Source organism: Diabrotica undecimpunctata, chromosome 2 (assembly GCF_040954645.1).
Source record: "Diabrotica undecimpunctata isolate CICGRU chromosome 2, icDiaUnde3, whole genome shotgun sequence".
Lineage (NCBI taxonomy): Eukaryota > Metazoa > Arthropoda > Insecta > Coleoptera > Chrysomelidae > Diabrotica > Diabrotica undecimpunctata.
Window position 1 is genome coordinate 32983976 of NC_092804.1, and position 26176 is coordinate 33010151.

Below are 26176 nucleotides of genomic sequence, written 5' to 3' on the forward strand. Positions count from 1 at the left end.
ATGGAAAAGAACAAGTCAACATGAGAATATAAACGAAACAAGCTATATTTGAAAGATAATTGGTTTTTAAAAAGTGAATTACTCTCGATGATGAAACTTGACAAAATTATGTCTGTATCAAAAGGGAATTTCAGAAGTTAAAGCAGCGAATTGAGGTTGCTATTAATATGAGAACGTGTAATTAAGATAAAAAATATAGATATATAAATAGAGATAGAAAATGAATACGCACAATAGTAATGTAAAAAAAAGGATGGAGGAAAGTAAAAAACATTAAATTAAACACTTTTCGTAACTGACTGCTGTGTTGTATTGACAGAAATTATTAGGATTTTTCAGGATTAGGATTTGAATTAGAATTAGAGAACAGTATAAACTGGGGCTTCGTGCAGTAAAGATGTGTCTTATTCTAGTTTAGCTACTAAAAATTTAAAAGAACCTTATCCACCACCGTCCTTACTTAACACCTTTAAGTTTTAAGGCGTTTAGATGTGTGTTTCTCCTCATTTTTTAATATTTACTTGTCCCTGTTATCTTCCCTAGATACGTAGTCCCAATAAATAGCAGAAATATAAAAATAGCGTATTGCTTCACAATGAAATATGTCGCTGGAATAGGGGAGAAATATTCGACGAAAAATATTGTAAATTTGTACTTGACTGGAGACTATAGACTTTCCGTTTTATTGACAGCTACCACAACGAATGAATGCACACATTTTTATATCCAATATATACAAGTTTTCAAAAATTATCATTATGATAATAATATTAATATATTTTAAAAACCAGGATAGATGGTATACAAATGATATTATATCTACATCAAAATATTATGATAAGCATTAATCAAACATGTCATGGAACCATTAGATGGATACTGACAACGATCATAGCAATTGGAGTGAACGGTAATAGATCACAATATAAAATTCTCAAACGTATCGATTGGTATTCATTTAGATTGAAATACCGTAGATAATTTACAGTAGCTGACCTAGACATTCTTTACATTTCATCCTTTCCATTGAAGTGTTTTTAATCGGAAATATTATTTTATTACCTATATTATCGAATTTGCGTAAAAAAATATTGAGTAATAAATAGGTGGATAAAGAAGCTACTAATGGATGATTATCTATTCGGTAGGTCCGAGCTTGTCGTCTTTTGTTAAATCCCTGGAACCGAAAGGACTAGCCATCCTTTGGTAATGTGGTTTTAAACTGCTCGCAGGTCTCGTATAGTCGAGATGGTCGTATTCCATTTCTAAAAAAAATCAATAAGTTGATTAGTCTATGTTATAACATTGGTAAGAATAAGATAAAAGTAGTGCGTTATACAACTTAGTTTTTTTTTTTTTTTTCGTTATATTAAGTGTATTAAAAAATAATCTAATCGTCTGTTCTATATAGGGTAAGCATGAAATAAAGTTGTAATATCTAGAGTAGTGTATACAAAGCATCTGTTGATTGGTGACCTACCCCTTTTTATCTAGAGCCTAGTGTAACCCTAATATTCCATTGAATAATACATGTCTTGCTCGTTCGGAGAATTTCAGTAGTAGAAGTATTTTAATAGAAATTTATAGTGAACTTATAAATTTGTCTATTATAATACTATACTAAAATTCAATAAGCTATACAGGTGACGTAAACATTATCAGGTGCAGGTCTATATGAGGACCGCATTTAGGATTATCGTTTCGTTTGGCAAGAAGTATAATCTTGTAAAATAGGAAATTTATATTTTTATTTTGCAAAAATTTATTGTTTTTAGTTAATATCCCACAATACAAACACTTTATACAGGGCGAAAATAAACTAAGAAATTATTTTTTTTTACCTCAAAAAAAGCCAACAAATTTTATATATATATATATATATATATATATATATATATATATATATATATATATATATATATATATATATATATATATATATATATATATATATATATATATATATATATATATATATATATATATATATATTGTGTTTTCAAAAAATATAAGTTTTTTTTACAATTGTTAAAGTGTTATACGATTCAAAAAAGTTTAAATATTGCAAAACGATTAGATCTTTGGAAGACAAATACAACGTGATTCATAATTCGTTTGAGTTCGGCGTAAATATATGGCACAGATCGAGATCTCGGCTACTTTTAAACATTATTCTGATGAACTGGATAATATGTCACTATCATTAACATTTATTTCTACTTTTTCTTGAACATGTAATATGCAGTTCTTTCATATTTCTGGTGTAATTGATGCGTGAATTTTACGCCCTCGATTAAATGAAAAAATACGGAAAACAAAATAAAAATTGCAATTGTAAAAAAATGCATTTTGTAATATAATAAAGGAGTCCAGAAAAAGTTATTGAACTTATGCCTTTTTTACACACCAAAAGTGTAATATAAATACACTTTAGCGCAAAATTCTTGCACCACCAAAAAATACGCTGTTGGCAAAGGTTAATTTAAGCTTTTCTTTTGGATTTATACCAGATGGAAAAAAGTAAATGTTTTTCTTATGTTAAGCTTGAGATACCCTGTAAGAAGGACAAGGTACAAGGGTAGGTATATATTGAAATCATATTGTAGTCTTATGTTTTGTGATCATTCTGTTTTTTTAGTTCTGTGATATTTTTAAAAACAAAGAAAATAGACGGTTTTATTCTTTAACATGATCCTCATCGCAATTTAATGAAATGTCTATTTTTAATGAAAAGCAAACTACACTAGAGCTGGGCAAATCAGAGCTGACCCGAGTCAAAGAGTCGAATCCTCAGAAAGATCCAACTGATCCGAATCTCAAAGTTAAATTTAACGGGTTACCGGTTAGTAACAATGGAACGACGTCGTAGTTATTAACCAAAAGCTAGATATCGACCGAATGTGTCAAGGTTTTCAGGTATTTTGTGGTTTTGTTAACTTATACTGATCATTATACCGCTAAAATTATAAATTTGGTTTTTCACACTACATGTGATCTCTGTTGTAATTCGTGACACGACAAAGTGATCCGGATATCTTGCGTGAGCTTGAACCGGTAACCTGATGACCCGAATCTCAAAGAAGACTCGAAATTCCCATCTCTAAATGACAGCAACGCCGCTTGACAGTCATGTCAGTTTTGTGAAAGTTCGGTCATTTATTATTGTTTATTTAAATGTGAAACAGGTTAAAAGAAATATGACTCCCTAATCATAACAACAATCAAAACAAAACGCAGATTAATTAGAGCATCTATAAGATTCCGAGGTCTGCTCATCAAAACAGAATACAACCGCCACTTAGCGTCAATAAGGCTGGAAGTTGACAAGCTGAAACAAGAACAGTGGAGGCAAGTTGCCAGCCATGACTACCAAAATGGTTCAAAATTCTGGAACAAATTTAAAATCTTAACCAGACAAAAACTCAGCCCTGTTCTCATCTCAACGTCAATAACACAATAATCAATAAACCACAAGATGAGAAATGAGATCTTCAAAACTCACTTCAGACCGCACTCGTTTCCCCTAATAACGCCAATTTTAACGAGCGTTTTAAAAGGGATACCAAAAGGAGAGTGGAAGACCTAATATTAGACACAGTCTACAAAAGTGGCATCCCCCACCCGTTGACTAAAACAAAACAAACAAAAAACACCCTAGACAGGTTAGAAAAAGAGCTAGACTACTGGGCGCGCTGTCTGGAAAACTCGCGTACCACTCCAAACAAAAACACTCACTCGGAACCAAAGTTGCTCGCCTCCCTGAAAAGCTCCCGCAAAAAAAAGGGAACAGCCTCTCCTTGAAGAGGCGTAAGCATAAACAACACACTAACGTTCAGATTCATTCATTCATGTTTTGGGAGGAATTATCTTGACAGCAAGAAAGTATTTCCTCTCTTTACGCGGAGGCTCTTTAAACAGCGAAACGTACAGAAATTTTGTCTGAACAAGTTGTTCCTTTCGCACCTTATAAAAGAAAAAATTTTATCTTAATGTAGACCAACCTACGGCATCACGTATCGCGAGTCGTTATTGAATGTTTACGTGAGGTAAATATTCAGACATTAAAGTTCCCTTACAGTCCCCACATGAATCCTATTGAACACTTATGTGATATTGTCGGTAGACAATTAAGACTTCATCAGCCCCTTCCTGCTTCCATGCAAGATATATAAACTATGGTTATTAAAATCTGGAACTCCATAAACCAAAATCAAATGATAACCCATTAATATCCAGCATGCCTAGGCGATGTGAAGCTGTCATTAGAACTAGAGGGGGAACCACGAGATATTAGTTTACGTTATGTTTATTTCTATTTAGTATTGTTCCAGTTAAAACATATGGTAGAGCAAAAACGTCTAGTTTCTTTGTTTTTAAAGATATCAGGGAAATTAAAAAAACAAAGTAAAGTCACAGTAATATTTTTAAGTTTTAAGTTGGATTTCCGTTTTGGAATAAAAACTAAATTAGTTTTGTAGCTCACCAAGACATAACTAGAAAACCAAGGAGTAAAAATCTACATAAACCAAAATATTGGAGCAAAGTAACAGATGATCTGATTTTAGAAGAGGCGAACCAGATAAAATAAAAGGATATGTGAACTGTAGATACCTCGAAACTATATTGAATATCAAAGAAGAGGATCGACAAGAAAACAAGTAACGAATGTAACTACGAAGGAAAGTAGTAAGCATATTAAACAATATAGAATGCGACAAACAATAGCAAATAGAAAAATAAATACGTACAACACAAACGTAAATAGTTTCGTATTCTACAATAGGTACTGATATTTGGAGATGGACAAAATACACAAAAAAAATATTAAGCGCTATAAAAGTGGGCGTATGGTGAAGATCAAGTAGAATCCTGATGAAGTAAGAATCCAGTTCAAATAGTAGACACACTTAGTTTCCGAATGAACGAAAAGCAACGGAAGAAAGCATTCTAAAATTATTGTAAAAACTCAGAAAAAAGAAGCAAGGAAGAGTATAAATCGGAAAAACAATGAGCAGCAGACGGGGAAGAAGCACAGAGAATGGAAGATAAACATTATAAAGTAGTCTATATAAAAATTTTATTTATCAGTATAATATACAGTATTTTTTTTAAATGAGCACCCGACAACATTTAATTAACTTACTTGGTATACTTCCACATGTAAATACCTATTTAAAAACACGCGCATTAATCGCTTTCAAAAAACAAGTGCTAAGTTTTAATAATAAATCTTTCCTAATTTATTAAAAATTTGTAATATTTAAAATTTTTAGATTTGGAAATCAACTTACCGATATTTACATCTTTTTGTTTAATTTCGTCGTAAACGTGATCTAGTTTTTCAATACTCTGATAAATGTTCGGATTCGTCGCATCTGCTTCTCTATTTTTCAGAGTTCTTAGTTCGTCTATGGTCGGTTCGTACATACCTAAAAAAATAGAAACATAGAATCAAATCAATAAAAATAATATGTACTCTGATGAGAATGGAGTAAAAAAACGAAAAGGAAATTAAAAACTTATTATCGAATTTGACACTAACGAAAGTACCGTTAAGAATTTAACCGGCTTCACATTTACCGGCCTGTAAAGCTAAGCGTCCATAGGTCCGCATCGGATTAATTTTTCATACTGCGTCCACTGTATCGACAGCGATCGGATTTGCCGACGCGAGTATGTCAGCTTATTCCCAACTTAAAATTTAAAATTGATTTGACAAATAGATTATTATTATTAAGTAGTAATTCGTAAAATTAAAATAATAATTCTTATAATTTACGCGTTTGATTCACTTTGTAAACATTCAATTTTACACTTCTCTCAGTAACATCATTAACAACTCTAACAGGTGTAATTAGAAAAATGTGTTGTTTTATTAACGAGAATAATTTTCGTAGTTAGATACTCAAGATATCTTGAAAAGGGCAATAAACATGAAAAATGAGTAATATTTATGATTAAAAATAACAAATCTTTTATTAAAAAGCTGAGGACATCGACATTTTTAAACTTTGTTTTTTTTTGGAACACCCCAATAAATAATAAAATAAAATGTAAAATGGATTTTTCTTCTTTGTTAATTCGCATAATTAGGGTGTGCTAAGTTATATAGCTCTTCATATTCTTGCACAACTGTAATTAATCGTAATACGTCCATGATGCAAAAACAGGTGTTGACAAGACGATCGTCAAATGCAAATAGCGAACAGAGCGCGCAGCGCGCGAAGTGCGTCCACTGATCGGAATTCCGTATGATGTCATCGGCACGCATCGCAAAAGTTCCCTCTGGACTATGCGTTCTGTACGATGCGGATCAGTGGACACAGTTACATAAGTTTTTATACAAGCCAAACTAAAATCCGATGTCTGTAAATGTAAACGACAACGCAATAAAATGCGCAGGCGCGGTAATTCGGCTGGGATTCCTCGTTGTTACGGGGGAAGATACGTAACAAGGGGGAATGTCAGCGAACTGAACGATGTTATCGTAGACAGATAGGCTTATTTTGTCGTTTTGATCATTTTAGTTTATTTCTGTAATGTGTGTACACTAATTATTTAAGTAACAATGTGGTCAAAGCTAAAAGGAATTGTGATTTCGATGGATACACGTTTAAAAGTGCTAAATCGGATTGGTAACGAAAAATCAGTGGCGAAAATTTGTACAGAATTTATTGTTGAAAAAAGCCTGTAAATGACTGACGAAGAGGTAGGCGTTTCATTTAGGAGTTTTACCCGAAAATGGAATCTGATAAAAATCTGGGTAGCCGTTCTACGAACCGATTTGCGAGGTCGTCGATGAAGCTTTATGGATCTGGTTTTTTCAGGAACGTCGAAGAGGTACACCGATTAGCGGCACTATTTTAAACGAAAATGTTGGCTATCAACTGACTTTAAAAAGAACAAAGAACGTATTGTTCGAATGCAACAGGGACTCTTAAAATTCCTCGTTTCGTTATTGGCAAGTCTGCGAAACCGAGGGCACACAAAAATTTAAATCAGTCCTTTCTTCCGATCTATTATAAGTAAAAAAAATCATCGTGGATGAATTCAGACTTGTTTCAAGAGTGGTTTAATTTAGAATTTAAATTTAAAGAAAAGTTAAAAAAAAATTAAAAAGTGTAAACTTGCCGATCAAGTCAGTTTTAGTGTTAGATAAAGCTCTAACACATCGTCATAACTGCAATGTAGAATCTGCTAATCTGAAGAGCTTAGTGCAATCCATGGACTAAGAAGTAATCAAAAGCTTAAACAGAAGATACAGGCATAAGGGACAAAGGTCTTTTAGAAGTCATCAAAAAGATCAATATGAAGACAGTTATCTACATGTTGGCCCCCTTACCCTCTTCGACGTTTGTTAAAGCTTGTTGCTGAATTGAATATTTACAACCTAGATATTTTAAACAATAAGAGTACCTATGATATAGGTTAAATCCAGTGGCAGGTGTTGACATTAAAAATTTGATAAATCACTATTTACAAAAATGTAATCAGCGTATGTATTGCCCGGAATAAAAAGTATTCGTCGGTTTGTTTTATTTTCTGTTATTCCTACCTTTTGACAAATCATCATCGTCTGTTGAACAACAACCTCCCAGTCGGGCTCTTTCTAAATTAGTATTCGATGGTTTATGAAGATTGTTATGAATTTTAGTCGAATTGTTGAGCAACTTGTCATTGTCTCTCTTGCCATTACCTTGATAAGAATATACTGGATTATCAAAATGATTTCGATCTACAATTTAAAAAAGAATTGATCAAAAACATGTACATCATAAATATATTTTTTTACAATCATTTTATGATAAACATTGTTCTCAAAAATTTACCTAAAGTCGCAGGATTAGAATAAATATTCGACAAACTAGTAAAATAAGAGCAATAAACAAAAGCTGTAATTTTTAATCAATGAGTAGACGTTTTATATAAATGGTTTATATTTATGTATAAATGAAATAGTTTTTATTTTTACAAGTCAGTGGAGACTTAGGACTGGTCGGGATAGCCTTAGGAGAGATTCTTAAAGATATTCCTGGACTTAGTAGTAAGTTCATGCAGGAGTTTCTTTGTTGCGGTGCCTTTCTGGGCTCCTAAAGCCCAATTTATGGTTAATTCTAAATATTCTCTGACGACTGGAATGATCACTGATCACTGTAGACTTAAACATTTACTCGGATTAATGGACAATCCAATGGATGACCTTTGTGATAAGAATTCCCACTCTGACCTGTATATCGTACTCAGTCCTAGCCTATCAGATGGGGCCGTTTATCTAACTAAACTAACTCAAGATACTGTTTCATTGAGAAAGCTTGTGGCTTTCTTCGAGGCCACAGTCTTTTAAAAGATTAAATTCGTGGAGCAGTAATGCTGGCTTTGATCTTAGTGTAGGCCTGCACCGCTCTTCCCAGACAAACAAACGAGGGCTAGTCAGAGCTAGGTCCTCTAACATATCGAAGACTTTAATGTCACTGTTGCCTAGTCCGAACATTAAGGAGTGATACAATGGATTACCATAACGTTAAAAGTTGCACATTCGATTTTATATATTTTACGAAATAGCATTAATAGTTGGCAGGATGACTTACCTGGAGCAAAGTTAGGATCAGCAATATACTGAACGTGAGCGATTTCTGTCTTCAAATTAGATACTCGTCTCCTATAGTAGAAGACCAGTAATACCACTACCGCTATAAATATAATGGAAACCATCACTACGGCGACAACAACACCGTATCCTCCTTCTGCAGGTTGCTCTACGTGGCGCACCCGCCCTAAAACGTTGGAGTCTTCACAGTGATCTCCTATGAAGCCATGCTTGCAGATACAGCCCTCTACTGGATGACAGATGAAGTTGTCGTTCTCACATTCACATGGTGTCATGCAGTGGTCTCCATAGTAGCCCTCTGGACAAACTAAAAGTAAAAAAGAGTAATAATAAAAACAGCGTGGCACTTGGGGAGTACCGACAGAAGTGGATACTTCTTATAGCGTCTTATAACAATATGTAGGTTAATGAAATTTTATGAAGATAAAAGATATTGAAGTAGGCACAGTTTATAATTAAATCTTGCCCAAGTACCTTCGCTTCCTAGAGCATCTTCAGGGGCATTTCGTCAATTTTGCCTATCCAGTAAACATTGAATGTTATAAACATAAAATTTTACATTACACTACACTACAAAAGGACAAACAGTTAAAATTTTTTTTAAAAATAGGCCAAGCTACATTATGGTTGGCATCAGGAGAGAGAATAAATATTCTAAACTAACTGTTTTAAACCACGTTTAAAAAAAACTATAATGACCAAGGAAATCAAATGTTGCTATTGGGGGCGGAGTAAATAAAAATAGAAAATGAGTTTTTGGTATGACGATGGGGTATAAATCCGTTCTGCACAACGCTATAACGTTCTTGGAGTACCTTCTTCGTCAACTTTCGGTCCTATCGGAGATCGGAAATCATTCTGGGAATTGTAATTTTGTTGGTTACGCCCCTGAATAGTTCAATTAAACTGCATTCAAACTATTCACGGAGATTGCGTAGGCACGAGATTTTACGTCTTCCTACGCTTCTTCTGCCTTTGATTTTGCCGTGTTATATTCCTTAATAGTTCATATTTTTCATCTCTCATGAAGTATTCCAACTCACCGTTTATTATTAGGCCCTCATTGACTTCGGCCAACGTTAGTTCTGAAATGGCTTCACTATATAAAGTAAACAGCAATTTTGATAAAATAATCTGGATATCCTCAGTCAGTTCATTTTCAACTTTCACTTTCGCTGTTTGATTCCAATAGAGGTTACGTATAATTCGAATGTTTCTACTGTCTATCTGTTTATTTAACAAAATTTCTTTAAGACTATTATGCTGCGCTGTGTCAAATGCTTTCTCAAAATCAATAAAACAGGCATACATTTCCGGATTCACATCTAGGCATCTCTGCGAAGGAACACTCACTGCAAACAGTGCATCCCGTGTTCCCAGACCTTTTCTAAATCCCATTTGTGTATTACTTACGTCTTCGTCCAATTTCTTATGTATTCTATTGTGAATTATTTTTAAAAACAATTTCAAGACTTGGCTCATTAAGGCTATGGTGCGATGTTTATTGCACGCCTTTGCATTGACTTTTTTGGGACAGTATAAATGTTGATTGAAGCCATTCATTAGGTATTATACCAGTTCTATATATGGTATTGAATAGATCCAAAAGAAGATCAATAGATTCAATATCCACAATTTTAAGTAATTCGATAGGAACTTCATTAGGCCCGGGAGATTCACCACGTTTAGCTTGTTTTATTGTATATTCGATTTCTTCTCATATGTCAGGCCCAGTATCATTTTTAAATTCATCTTTATCTTCAAAACACTGTGCTTACATATTGTGTCTTATCTGTATTTCCTGTGATTGAAATGTTTTTCTCATTCCTGTTAGTTCCCTAATTCTTTTATGCATGTTTAAATGTCATACTTTTTCTCAAATTATTCCAGTTCTTGGCACTGCTCATGTAACATTCTCTCTTTAGCTTCTTTTATTTCCTTTTTAGTTAATCGATCGGTTTAATTATATTTAATTGGATTGTTTTCTTTGAATGATTTTATTTTATTTATTAATAGTAGTATATTTTCAGTCACCCAGTATTTATGCTTTCTTTTCTTTGGTTTTAAGTTTTCACTTGCTGTTTTAACTAGAGAACCTAGCAACTTATAAAACTGTTTCTAAATTATCATATGTTAGATATTAAAAGTATATAACGTTAAATAATAAATACATTCTAAAACTTTACTTACGTTCTGTACATTGTGTACCAGTCCATCCAGCTTGGCACCTACACACTCCATCGTTTCTTCTACATATGCCTCCATTCAAACACTTACAATGCTGACTACAGTTCATTCCAAAGCTTCCTGAAGGACAAGGTGTTGTGCAGTTTCTTCCTATCCATCCGGGTAGGCATTGACAGAATCCTAAATAAAAAGACACATTCCTTAGTTTCACAAAATAGCTTCATTGAGTAATAGAAGTTGGGAACACTAAGAGAATAAAACAAACAAAAACGTTACCTGTAACATGATGACAGTCGCCACCGTTTTTGCATGAACAACTCTGTAAGCAGTTCTTTCCGTACTTTCCTATGGGACAAGGATGTTCACATGTAAGGCCGAGGTATCCAGGTGGGCAAACATATTCTCCGGTTATATGATCACACGTTTTGTTTCCTACAATAATACAAAAAGCTCAACAAATATTAACCAAACTCGATATAAAAAGTAAAATCAAACTTATTTATATATTTCAGGTCATTACAGTGACCCAAGTTAAGAATTGTAATCATAAGAAAAATTCCCAACAGTTATTTTAAATTGGGAGTCCCCGAAATGAAGACAAATAATAAATTAGCTGCTGATCTAATCTAATATAAAAAACCTGTGCAATTCGGAACCTCTTAGATACATAGTTTCACTGTATCAGTGGCGCACCGAGGGGGGGTTTTGGGGGTTAACCCCCCCCCAGGACCCTATTCCGACACATTTTAAGTTACTTATACACGTTACTTACACATTTTAAGGACTCAAAATGGAGGTAACATCATAAAAAAAAATTTGGTGACCAACCAAAACCCCCCCAGAGGTAAATTCTAGGTACGCTACTGCACTGTATTACAAATATTACTATATGATCCTTTATATCGTGTGAAGTCACTTTGTAATCGTATATTAATTACTATTTTAGAGCCATATAGACTTTCCTTCTAAATGTACATGTACAAAAGAAACTAAACTCTTACCAAGAGAAACTGCTGGGCACTCTTGTCTACATCCTATTCCATAAAAGCCAGCTTCACAAGGAGTAGTACACTCTTCTCCTTGCCAACCTCTAGCACAGTAGCATTTTCCGGTCTCTGGATCACAGGAACTGTTATTTTTGCAATTACAGGTTTGTTCACATGTCTCTCCGAACTTGCCTTCTGGACAGATAGATTCACACCTAACACCTAGAAAATGAATAAAAAACCATTATTAAGAATGGTCATCTATCTTCTGTAAAGGAAATATATGTGGGGAAAAACAAATGTTTAAAAACATACAAAAAATACTTTGATCAAAAGATTGAACTTGATGTTTATCGAAACAAATGATAAGCGTATTTAAATATTAATTATATCAGAGTTATTGGACACATTCCTGAATGATATAAACGATAAAGAAGAGACAATAACATTTACCATGGAAAAGGAATATAATAACACACTACCTTTCCTGGATATTTTAATCTCAAAGAAGGATGCTGGATATGAGACTCAGGTGTATAGAAAACTAACACATACCTAAATATCTAAATTACAAATCAAATCACATCAATATTAATAAGAGAATAATTAAATCCTTATACGATAGAGCCAAAATTACTTGTTCTAATGAAAATTCGTTATTAGAGGAGAAACATTTGTTATCAACTATTTTATTAAAAAATGATTATCTTTTTCGTTTATGAATAAGGAATTTTCAAGAATCGAAAATAACAATACCATACATAAAAGAAATATCGGAAAAACTTAAAACGATAGGAAATAAATTCAACATTTCAACAACGTTCTAAACAACAAACACATTGAGATCTAATTAATCTAAAACTAAACCTAACAATGAACAAGAAATAACAAAGTATTATATTTATAAAATACCCTGTGAATCCGATCCTTTTTATTTATTAGAAACATCAAGACCATTAAATGTTAGAATAAGTGAACATCAATCTTAACATACAAAAACAACGAATTCTTCACGTTCCCAAAGATCAAGAATTAAATGCATGGGCAGCGATTCCAATCGCCAGAAGAAGCCATCAATTTACCAATTGGTTTGAACGTATGGAAAAGTGTATCGATCTTGGTGGGACATATTTTGAAAAGCAATAAAGTACTTTAAGACTATATATTTTTTGTCTGAATTAATGCTTTGCTTCTCTAACTTAGTGTAATATTTAGTTAAATTGTTGTTTAAGACTTTGAACTTTAAGTAAGCGAAAAAAAAACAATTGACAATTTCCATTTTCAATTTTCCTAAGACGTAAGCAATTAATCATCGATCAAGGTTTAGTTCAAGGCAAAAATATAGCAAAATGAATCATAAAGAAGTCATCGTTCGTAAGTAGACTATTTAATTTAATAGCAGAGGTTAGAGAACTGATTTTCACGTATATGAATTACATAAATTTCAAGAAATTACAAAAACTGAATCATATATCTAAACTTTATTTGGTATTATGAGAGAGTTATAAATCGCTCAAAATTAGTCATTCTTTAAGCCCACCAGTATAGAGGCGTGTAATTTACCATGTTATTTTCTACAACTAATATTCACTATAACTGAAGAACTAAATAACTATTATTCATTATTTGAAATTATTCTTAGAACAGAAACCCTTTACTCACAACAAACCTAAACGTGGATAGGGGTTTCAAGGTATTTTTCTCGTAACTTGTAAAGAAAAAACTTCCCTATCGTTGGCAGTGTTCCGTAGTTAAAAAAAACTTAACAAGGAATGGTGAAACTTCTTTTGTAATTATATATTAAATTTATAATGAGAATATCCAAAAGGATTGCAAAATTTCAAAACGTTTTGATCGTTGATATTTTAACATTTGTAAAAAGACACTTAAAACCAATTTAAAAACCTTAACATATAAAATGTTAATTGAATTTAAAATTTAGTGACATAGTGTCGATGATTATGGATTTTAACTAAAAGGGAAGATACTGTGCCCTTACTCGAAAATGGCGACCACATCTGGGCCTGACCAAAGTTACCAGCCACCACTTTGCTTAATGTACGATATATATTAGTCTTATTCATATATAAGTCTTTCAGGATCTTGGCGCCACAGCTTAAGTCGGGGCCTCCCCCCCTCCAAGCATTTCATTCCTCGGCTGCTCTCCGCGAGTTCTTTTTCTTCTTCTTATGGTGCCTATCCGTTTCGGATGTTGGCGATTACCATGGCTATCCTAACTTTGCTTGCAGCTATTCGAAATAGTCAGGTTGAACTACGTTCTCATGATTTGAAGCCAAGATTTTCTTCTTCTTTCTGGTCCTAACTTCTCTCCGTTCAACTCGCGGAGATAAGAATACGGCCGAGGGAATTTACCCTGCCTGTTAAGAGGCGACTAATAGGAAGGAAATGAGAGGTGGAGAGCCGTTCTTTGAGGTGTCGGGTTTGTAGAAACGCTCGCAGGGTGCTTCGGCGTTACGGTCACCGGTCTACACTCCTAGTATCCGAAACGAGACTCTCATGGGACCACTCTACTTTCATTCCCAGAAGAACCAGGTAAGGTTGAACGAGCTGCGACTCTGACGCACTCCTTCCCCATTAGGAGTGCTGAGACACGGCACTTACCCACTTTGGGAGATACAAGATTGGTAGAGGAGAGATTGTCGGCGGCTACCTGTCTACGTGCGAGGTGGAATTCCTCTACCTGCGTTCACCTTTCCGCCCCGGGGGGAGATAACGGACGGGTGTTCGTAATCGCAACACAGGTACTACGGGGAGGATGGATGCTTCGTGCAACGCACCACCCTCATAATGGTGTCGGACTCGTAGGGGTTAGTGGTTCAGCTTACGGTCGTATGCTGAAAGGCCAGGTAGACCAGGGTCCTGCCAATGTTTTCATTGGAAGGAACACGAATATATTCAACGGTTCTAACTTCACCAACCTAACCATAGACGCATAAACATTGGTACAACAGCTGATTCTATCTTGTATCACTTGTCTATGGTATAATATGTCTATGACGTAACTTAACCGAAACTAACATCCCTTCTGTGTCGGTGTTTTGTACCTAACTTCAATATATAACCTATAAAGACATATAATACAAGATAGACTAACTACTGCGATACAATGGCAATCTCCCAGTGCGACAGAGAAAACTAACGCAAAACAGTCCCTACATCTCTTTCTAATGGGCCGGGTTTATTGGCCACGTGACCTTCTTATTGGTCATTTAGGTCACATGGTCGATCATCATCACCAAGATATGTGCTTTCACTGCTGGACATAAGTCTACCTCAGATCTTTCCATCCGTCTCTGTCTTGTGTGACTTGCATCCAGTTACTGCTAACACGCTTCAGGTCGTCAGTCCATCTGGTTGATGGGCGTCCTCTGCTCCTCAACATCGTTTTGTCCATCTGTTGTCTGATAATCTGGCGACGTATCCTGCCTAATTCCATTTTCTTCGTTTGAAAATTCGATCTCTCAGAGAGACACCCAATATCTGGCGCTCCATAGCCCTTTAAGTCAAGAAAATCTTATTCACTACCCTTTTTGTGAGTGTTAATGTTTCCGCTACATAAGTGAGTACCGGCAACACACATTGATCAAAGATTTTCCTTTTGAGGCTTGTTCAGATTAATCTGTAGTCTGACCTCCAAGGAAGCGTGATATAATTTTTCAAACATAATTATTGCATCATCCATACGATCAGTTATAAGGACGATGTCATCTACAAATCTCAAATAACTGAGCTTCTTTACATTTATGTTGATAGCATGCTCGTTCACATCTGCCTTCTTGCAAGTATGTTCGTAGTCGGAAAATTACAAAGAGCTGTCGGATTGCTTTGCGTGAGTTTTCTCTTTCTCTATGTCTATAATATGTCTATGATTGTATCAATATCCTATAAAATGTGTACGTAAGGTAGTTTATTTAATAAAATAAATTATTTTAAAGCTTTTGTATAAGTCCTACATTCCGTATAGTCCCATTTTTACTATCATAAAGTCACATGTAATAACCTTATTTTTTTTTTTTTTTCAAAACCTTTAAAAGGTCTATTTAATACATAAAGAAACAGCAACGATATATACCTAGAATATAATTTATATCTTTTGTATTCCGACTATATCTCCACTTCACTCTTCACAGGCAATGACTTTTAAGATTTTTATGAAAGACTTTTTTTAAATTGCTTTTATATATGATACGCTACTGAACGTAGAAATAGATTACATAATAATATATTCAACAATTATGTGACTAAGTCAATGAACATAATTCAAACATAGTCACCTACAATTAATAATATAAATAAAAATAGTACTACAAGCCTAATAAATAAAGAAAAGTACTAATATGGTGCATGCAAGTATTACTTCCTGTCTATGATTAATAATGATGATTGTATACTAAGTTGTCGTGGGTGTAACTAAAGAATAATTGGCAAAGCAAAATAATATCGCAAAATTTGTAAGCAACGCGTTCATAACTCTTGTGGAGCAAGTTAAGCAAGTTATATAAAAACATATTTTTTATGAAACAACGTCCAAACACTTATTTTTTTTAAAGTGATATAAGGTTGAATGCTCGAATAAATGAATTTTAATCAAATGAAGGGAGATATCGAGCACAGTTTATTTATTAAATCTTGCCCAAGTACTTTCGCTCCTAGAGCATCTTCAGGCACATTTCGTCAAATTTGGCCTATCCAACAATATATTGAGAATGTCATAAACATTAAAAATTATACATTAACACAACACCACACAAGGACAAACAGTTTAATTTTTTTTAAAAATGACGAAGCTACATATTGGTTGTCATCAGGAGATAGAATTTTTTGGTAAAGATAAATTAAGCATCTTAGCTACACAACATTAATAAAGTTTAACACGTTATTACATACTGAATATATTCAAGTCTTGTATTTTTATAAGTCCCATTTATATTCCTTTATACGGAGAAACAGATGGACTCACTTGCTGTACAGTTAAAAAAGAATTGATGAAATTGACGGCAGAGATTCCCAATAAAACTTAAAAAATATACCTACTCAGTTGGTTAGTTATACCAAAGAATAACGAATATATGTCGCAGAAATAACAACACGATGTAAAGTAATAGAGTTCGCAGGAAAAATAAAAAATATAGAAAAACACGAAAGATCTAATTTGTAATCAACAGATTTTCTCTAAACAGTCAAATAATATTTTTCGATGTTATTGAACCGCGTACTTAACTATATACATCGATAATAATAAAATAATAATGAACAATGGCAGTATAAATCAGATAAAATAAAACACTTTAAACTACAATATCGCGAAATTAAGCGATAATGAATTGCATTTAATATAATGGGACTAAGTAAAACTATATGACCTGGATATTATAGCGAAATCGCCTATTATCGGCCTTGTTCCTAACTCAAATAGAATACTCATGATAACAACGCAAAGAACATAATATTTTCCAAATAGACACACAATTCAGACAAAGATGTAGACTGTAGACCAAATAGAAACATGTAATGGCATAAAAAGCGCTAGATATTACTAACAACAGAAACTTTTTTTAAGTTCTTATTTAACTTAGCCGCCACCGTGCTTCAGAGGGCATATATAGCCGTCGGTCCCGGCTACGTAAGTAGTCGTTAACACTAAAACCTGACCCAGAGGGTTACATGAATGGAAAGTGCCAACAAGGCAATTGGTTGAAATAAGACCGGTTTCATTAGAGCTTGAGCCGCCTGGGCCAGCCGGTTTAAGACCATTGCTGAAACACTGGCATCAATGTCGGTAAGCATTTAATCTGTATTGCTGGCCGACGTATAGAGGTGTAGGCCATACACGACTTGAGAAAGGCACTCTGCCAAAACAGCTGTAGTGATAAGATATTATAATAAATTTTGTGGAAGTTTTGACAACAAAGTTTTCAGTGTTTTATTATTATATAAATATCTTTTTCCAATTACCAGCTGGTAGACTATAAACATGGAAGTCACCTGCAGATACTTAAGGGAGGATTGCAAGAAACTAAATAGATTTGATACTGATCAACAAGAGATACCGTAATTCCATCAAATAGGTAAACATATTGTTATGTCAGCCCGCTCGCTACGCTACTGATCCCATCCTAACTGCGAAGCTATCTGTCTAGTATAGAAAATACTGGAAAAGCAGGTGTCCGTTCAAGAGTCCAACGGCCTAGATTTTCTGACGTTACGAGGGGTCTACCTACCGCTTCGATAAAGTCCCAGAACGACTGAATAGATTACTAATCTACTACCAATGAAAGAAACACCACATTTATGCTACATAAAAAGTACGCAAAAGATGGGGGTAGTTATTCTAAGTTCAAGGGAAATCAATAAAATTCTGTTGCTTGTTTAATAAATACTAAGAGAGAGTAAACAGAACGGTGTCTCGCTTGTATGACATAGCTTGCGCTGAAGGTTGTATAGGAGCAGGGACAGACATGTCAAAGTAGGGTGCCGTTTTATTTCCTTTTTGTTTTGCGATGAGTTTTCTTCTTCTGGTTCATGTTAAACTAACCTAAAAATATATCTAACAAAAATAGAAGAGACATGGACAGTGTAAAGTGTAGATAATATTTTAGAAATATAAAGTTGATAAAGTAATGGGGAAAAAGAAAATTATATAAATGACATAAAATAAAATAACAACTGTATTTTTATAATGTAGTTCGTATTTTTAGTATGTTTTTGATAATGTAGTAAATAAATAAACTCGAAAGCTCAATCAGACCTTAAAGAATTTAACTTAAAGCCCAATCGAATATATAAATTAAATTTTATGAGTTAGTATAATTTTGTAGCGTTAAGTAATATTATAAATTAATTGTGTGTTTAGTGTTAGTGTTAAAAGGCTGTAAATAAATTAAATAAGTGTAAATACAATTTAAAACTAAAAAAATTCACAATATATACGAGAGCAAACGTGACATCAGATCACAATCAAGAAATAATAAAATTTGAAATCAGTTTAAAGAAAATGAAGCCCAACAGAATTCATCAAAAATTAGTGCTTTTCTAATACTCAATAATAAAAGAAGAGTTAAAATTGAGAATTATCCAAGAATTAAACACTAAAGCTTAACACAAATAAAGATAGCAATGAAAAATGAGAGACTTTTAGAGACACAATGATTCCAATAAATGAGTTTCAATAAACGTAAGAGTGGCGAAACAAAAATACCATGGATGCTAGGTACTAAGGACAGCTAAGGTACTACAACTAATGGTCAAAAATCACTAGGTAAAAATAAGAATGTGGAAAGATACAGTGAGAAGACTATGGAAAAATGATCTCTACTTTAAAGCTATAGCACCAGTGACGATGAGGAATGTTCCTTTGCACAGCCTTAATGTCATGGTAACCTACTCGATAACATTGTAGGCTAAAAAAATGTAAAATATAAATTATGAATCATTGGTTAGTGCTTATTAATAAGCACATTTTCTCCGCGAATTCGATAAAATATCAGGAAAGTACCCTCTTTTATACTGAGATATAAGCTAAGCAATCCTACCTTTCCATTGCGGTTTGCAAATGCACTTTCCAGTGACAGCATCGCATCCAAGATGGTGTCCTTCTTGGCAAGTACACACTTGCTCACAATTGAGTCCAAAGTAGCCTTGTTCGCATTTGCTTTCGCAAAATTGTCCAGTAAATCCAGCCCCACAAGTACAACTACCTATATAACACACCATGCAAAATAAAAAAAAACGTAAACAAAAAAACTAACATTTTATTATTCTTATATGCATGCTCTATTATATTCAGTCTCTATACCCGTTTCAAAACCTTTAAAATGTCTAATAAATTAGTGTTAATAGTTCTACCAATTATCTTGCTAAAGGGACTCGCTCCGTATTAGGAAGATATTCTAGGCGACTACTAATGCGGCTTTCGTGCTAGAATGTCAACAATAGATCAAACATTTATGATCCGAGAAATATTAGAAAAAAACTGGGGATTCAACCAAGATGTACACCAAATTTTCGTAGATTTCCAGCAAGCATATGATTCGATAAAAAGAAGTAGACTATGGCTAGCAATGCTACAAATGGGAATACCAAGAAAACTAGTACAGCTAACTCAAATATACGTAACAGATTCAAATGCACAGGTAAAGATAGAAAATAGAACATCGATGTCATTTAGTATAACATCAGGACTTAGACAAGGAAACCTCTTATCACCGTTGCTATTCAATTTATCCTTAGAATATGCAATAAGTAAAATATCGACTGAACTGACAGGGGATTTGCGAGTCGAGGAGCAAAACTATTGTTGGCCTTTGCTGATGATCTAGATGCAGTCGCTCATTCTACAAGAGATGCAAAAGAGGTATTTTCACAACTCGAGGAGGAGACAGGTAGTCTGGGTCTTCGAATAAATGAAGAGAAGATGAAATGCATGCTAGTAACCAAAAATCCAAGACCAAGAAGAACATGAATATTAATAACCACAACTTCGAAGTGGTAAAAGAGTTTTAATATCTGGGGCAGTAATCACAGATGATAACCACATAGAAAAAGAGGTCTCAGCAAGGATAGCTGAGCAAGCTATCCTTGCTGAGACCTCTTTATGTATAAGCAATTATTGGTCCAGTTGTTACATATAAAGTGAAACATGAACTATATATCAGCGGGAAATAAATAATCTGCTGGTATCTGAAAGGAAGGTTCTCAGAATGATAGCTATACCTCAAAGAGATGAATTGACAGGAGAGTGGAGAAGGTGCCGCAATGCTGAATTGGTGACCCTGTATGGTACTGAAAACATCGTCAAAATAAAAGCTAACCGGATAAGATAGGCAGGTCATGTGATACGATTAGAGGAAGACAGAGTGCTAAAGACATTGTTTTTTGAGTAACTAGACAATAGAAGATCAGTAGGCCGTCCCAGAATAAGATGGAAGGATGATGTTGAAGCCGCTTTATTTAGGATTGGAGTACAATAATGGGACATGGAAGCACAAGATCGTAGAATATGGAGGGTTGTAAAGCCAGTCAAGAAGAAGAAGTGTTAACAGTTCAAATGAATTTAGCCTTCATAGTATATTAAATTGGAATTATTTATATAAATAACCAACTCGTCTGGCAGGGTTGGTAAGATATAAAATTATTTCTATGTTCTCTAGCGAACCCTGCCAAGTAGTGGTTATGATATTAAACTTATTTGGCCTATCAGCGTTTTAAAAGAAAATGGTATTTGATGGTATGATAATATTCCTTTTGGCTTTAATTGACATTGACAATTCGTTCTTTATTATTTCTTGTAATCTCTCTCATATTTCTTCAATATGATCTTTACGTATAGAACAGATATTGATTACACAGGAATTATCTAAATAATTATCATAAACAAGAATCAAAATAATACAATATAATACATAATAAGTACATTTCCAGTTGGTCTAGAAACCTAAAAGTTTCTAAACGACTACCTTTATCTGTTTTGAAACGGATATTAACAAATACTCACTACGCATGCCTAAAATAATTAGCAAGAACTTACCGTTAACAGGATTACAAGAAGCACCATTCTTGCATACACATTTTTGGCTACAATGAACACCGAAAGAATTGTTACTGCATGGTCTATCACACTGCTGGCCCTCCCAACCGGCTGGACACTGGCACTGGCCTGTTTCGGAAGAGCAATTTGCACCGTTTTTACCTGTAATTCAAAGCGATTTTTATTAAATCATTGTTAGATATACCAATGCAAACTTAAAATACAAAAAAAAATAAGAAATAAGATTTTGTAATTTTTTTTTAACAGATTTATTACCATTTTTAAGTTATCATAAGTATTCTTATTTCTGCTGTCTACATTAGTTCATTTTCTGATTTTTTGCAGTGTTTTTGCTGTATATGTGATTATTGATGGAATTACTGATTTGCAAATCATAGATGTTACTTATTTTTACGTGCTGAAGCTCAATGATGAACCACAACACATCTGTTAAGATATTAATGACTATGGTGATGATCTCAGCTTTGCTTCAACTTCGAAAAAATTAGATAATTCAACTTCCAAGTAATATGTACAATTTTGTTGGTCAAATACAATATGTATGACGTATAACTGTTATAAAGAAAACGTCATTTATTGTGAGGTGGGCGAAATGAGATATTTTCGACTCACGTTACGGACTCATCCGAACGAAGTGATCGTAAGTGTCGCATCTCTGAAGTGTTGGTTAGTGTTGTCTGCTATTTAGACAGACTTGAACCCACATCTGCATTGTTGTCACGATTTATTTAAGCAACGCTGCCAAAATATCCTTTTAAAATCTGCGTGATGAAACATACACCCAATTAGCGTTTGCTGAACTAGTTTTTATACATTTTCTTATACTTAATTCTAAGAATCGCCATTTCTCATAGTAAAGAATCTTTATCTCCCTGTCCAAATTATGTATCCTTACAATGAATTCACTTATCATCCATCTGTTACAGCCCTAATATTTAGAGCCCTATTTCTTTCTTAATATTGCTCTGTACATATTTCTTTCTGGACAAACATAATCCAGCCCTGCATTATATTTACCTTACTACAAAATGTCTTTTTAACGTTTTTTATTACCTCATAAAACTCACAAATTTGTATAACCTCACATTCTTTCATATATAGAAAATATTATTTAAATAATATCTCTCGCACAAAGTTGCGGTGATATTATAACTATTTTCGGTACAAAACAAACAATTTAAGTCGACTCTTTTTCATACCTGCATAATTCAGTTCATTCAATATTATTAACCCAAAGTGTTAATCTTAAGCGTCAGTAACGTAGGTTAAAATTCCTTTTATGGTTATGAAAAACAGTTTGAACCACACACACCTTTATTTTTTATCATTCTATTCTCACTAAAAGCTTTTTTAAGAGTGGTTTACAAAAACATTTTATTGTTTTTGAATCTAGAAACTAGAAAGAAATAAAAAATATCGGAAAATCTTCCATAGCTTGAAAATTACTATAAAAGGCTCGCTTTCTTCCCACGAAATTGAAAATCACGTTCTCAGTTTATCTCACGCTCTACGTACAATTACATATCTCGTCTTAGTACATATCTCGCTCTCACTAAGTGTTAAACATACATACTCGACATAGCAAAGTAGCCATTTAAACTTAGTTATTTTCACGACAAATTGTAAAATAAAAGTGTGTGTAAAATTAAATGGAAACGAATAAAATAAAAATACTTAATTTCGCAGTCTACAATATTACTTCAACATCGAACTATACGACGAAGATTAATTAATCGGAGTATTTTATAATCAACCATTTGGAAGTTTGGTCCTCGTCTTATACTGGTTATACGGTTGGGTATTGGGGAAACGGTTAAGGATTTGCCTTGCATATAATAAATGTAAAACTTTAAATTTGTTATTTCAATCTAGTTGAAATCGTTTTTCAAATATATAACAAGGTTGCGGGTTTATTCAATAGATTTATATAAAAAGTATCTTTGGCGTAAATTAAGTCTTATATAAAACTGTTTAATCTAATTTTAAAATGTTTTTTCTTTCGAATATAAACTTACAGTCACATTTTTGAGCACAATCTTCCCCAAAGCTACCTTCAGCACACATCTTCTCACAGTGTTTACCGGTAAAACCTGGTGGACAGATACAAGTACCGTTTACAGGAGAACATTGAGCGTTGTTCTCGCATTTGCACTGTTCATGGCAACCTTTTCCATAAGTCAAGATAGGACATAGTCTGGTGCAGTCCTGAGAATTCCATCCCGCTTTGCAGTCGCAATCACCCGTCCATGGATGACACCTAGAATTAACATTAGTGAGTATAAAATGATAACAAAATACGTAAATACTTAAAAATTGTCTTTTTTTCTATGGTTTTCATAATCTTTGCTATAAGTAACTTAATACCAGACATTATTTTGGTACCAAGTGAAAAGTTGTTAAAATAAAAAAGATCAAATATTAATCAAGTCCCATCCAAATCGACAGGGGGATGTGTGTTAAAATGTGTGTATAAATATACGTAAACGAAAGCAAGCTAAATTTCCAGACAACATTTATTTATCTCGTGTAGACATTTTCCAGTAGTATTACTCCATGTTACTCCAATAGTTTTTGTATCTTCTTCTTCTTCATGTGCCTTGTCCGTTCCGAACGTTGGCAATCAACATGGCTATTCTGACTTTGTTTGCGGCAGATCTGAATAGTTCAGCAGATGACAATCCGAACCATTGCCGCAAGTTTTGGAGCCACGAGTGTCTTCTCCTCCCTGGACCTCTTCTGCTGTCTATTTTCCCTTGGACGATCAGTTGTAGTACTCTATATTTATTATGTCTCATAACGTGACCCAAGTATTCCAACTTTCTTTTCTTTATACTTATTCCTACCTCTCTCTCTTTTTGTATACGGTAGCAATTCTACAATATTGATCCAAAGTATATAAAGAAGAAAAAGGAGAAATTTAAGTATATCTAAGGTATTTAATTTTAAGATTAGGCAACAATATCATATGTATTTATTTAATCTTTTATTATAATCTAACCTGTCGAAAAATATTCTCAGAACTGCTTAATTTAATGTGTGAGCTTTTGCATTTCGGGGTATAAAATACTGCGTACCTTACATGAACAATAAAAATATATCAAGATAGATAATAAACCAGTATTTTTCCCAAACACTCTCATGTTTTTGTCATGATATTTTATGATAAGATTGTTTTAGATCTAATAGACTGTATGTATCCGCATTGTATTGACACGTGTCTAGACTAGACGATCGCTACATACCGGAGTAATGAAAAAAATGAAGAAAATAGAACGATTATTTTAAAATTAACATATCTCATTAGTCTTATTTGTCCAAGAGCACAGGACAGATGCAAAACAATACATCTAACATTAATAGAAGCCCAAGGTAGTCTAAATAAAATATACGACGCCCTCAATCACCGTCTAGTTTATAAAGCATTAGTAAAAAACATTGTTAGCAACACTAAAATACACATAGTCTAGGATATGACGGTTTTCGGCTCAGAATTCCTTTTCATGGATTTGCTTCAAATTTTTACAGGAGGTAGAAAATAGCTAAAAGATCAAAATTTACTCTATGCCAATTTGTGCTTTTCCCTTGGGGTAGTTACCACCCCAACTCGTAATTTGGAAAAAGTTTATAAAAAAACTATGGTAGTCGCTAAAATAGTGAATTTTAAGACAAACATGTTCTTTAGAGTTTTTGCGAAAAGTTAATGATTTTGGAGTTATTAGAGACTGAAAGTTCACAAATTACTCGTCAAAAAAAACATTTTTTTAAACGGTTTTTCGCCAATAACTCGGATCAATAATTTTATCGGAAAAACGGTTGGATATCAAATGAGGGTTACAAAACAAATAGATCCATTTTATTATTACCGTAATCTTAGTATTAATAAATTTATGGCTGTTTGAAAGTAGACTTGATTCATCAAATACAAAAATCTAAACATGTGATGTTGAATAACCTAAAAACGATAAATTTTTCATGGAAAAGTTATCGAAACTTTTTTAAAGAACTACAAAAACCTTTAAAATGACCACTGGTAAAAGTGATTTGCATAACAATTAAGGTAAGTTATAACTAAAATAAAGTCCACTTAATTTTTTGTGACGCAAAAAGTAACAAACTCCCCCTCCCCCTCCCAAAACCACCCTAGCTGAAACTATATGTTGTCATCATCATCATTCTGGCTTTACAACTCTGCGTCGGTTCTAGCCTCCTCAAGGATTTCTCTCCAGTCACTATTTGTTGTACAATTACAATTTACTTCATTTATATACAGGCATTGCATTCTGAAAGTTTATCTGGATTAGAGTTTTAGTTTTAAAAAATACTAGTTTAAACTGAAGACACTATTTTCGGAATTTCTCAACAAATCCCCTTCTTTTCAAAATAACTCAATATCATTATCGCATTTATACCAACACGAAAGTATGCTGTATGAAATCAAACAAAACTGTATTTTAAAATCCTCATTTTTAAATGATAATCAAAAATTAGCAGCTTTTTCAAAATACTTCAAAGAAAACTTTTGTATAGAACTATTTTTAATTTTTCAATAAAATTTTACAACTTACATTTCTGTATTCTCCTTGTTACACTGGCACATCTTCTGGCAACCTGGACCAAAGTATCCATCAGGGCAAATCCTCTGATCACAGCGTTTTCCAGTCCATCCCTTAGAACACATGCAAGTGCCATTCCTATTGGAGCACTTGGCACCATTCTGGCAAGAACACTTTTCAGCACAGTTGATACCGAAGGTACCTTCCGGACAAACATCTAGACACTGAAAACATTTAAAGTAATCTAGTTATTCAAATAATAAAAAAATTAAGT

At 33.5% G+C, this 26176-nt stretch overlaps 1 protein-coding gene across 3 annotated transcripts in view; it reads right to left on the bottom strand.

Annotated features, from left to right (window-relative positions):
• Positions 1 to 1050: 1050 nt before the first annotated feature.
• The window catches only part of drpr (multiple EGF like domains draper), a 195353-nt gene continuing 170227 nt past the window's right edge, over positions 1051 to 26176 (bottom strand). Inside the window, exons 6-16 of one of the 3 annotated variants that reach the window (XM_072522575.1) lie at positions 25915 to 26126; positions 23365 to 23606; positions 21329 to 21490; positions 19335 to 19499; positions 11797 to 12003; positions 11072 to 11227; positions 10799 to 10975; positions 8589 to 8915; positions 7556 to 7735; positions 5292 to 5429; positions 1051 to 1265 (exon numbers count right to left, since the gene is read on the bottom strand). In XM_072522575.1, the coding sequence (XP_072378676.1) occupies positions 1138 to 1265; positions 5292 to 5429; positions 7556 to 7735; positions 8589 to 8915; positions 10799 to 10975; positions 11072 to 11227; positions 11797 to 12003; positions 19335 to 19499; positions 21329 to 21490; positions 23365 to 23606; positions 25915 to 26126 (2094 nt within the window). In that variant the 3' untranslated portion in view covers positions 1051 to 1137. The remainder of the gene's footprint in view (positions 1266 to 5291; positions 5430 to 7555; positions 7736 to 8588; positions 8916 to 10798; positions 10976 to 11071; positions 11228 to 11796; positions 12004 to 19334; positions 19500 to 21328; positions 21491 to 23364; positions 23607 to 25914; positions 26127 to 26176) is intronic. The other 2 variants (XM_072522576.1, XM_072522577.1) reach the window with 2 other exon arrangements.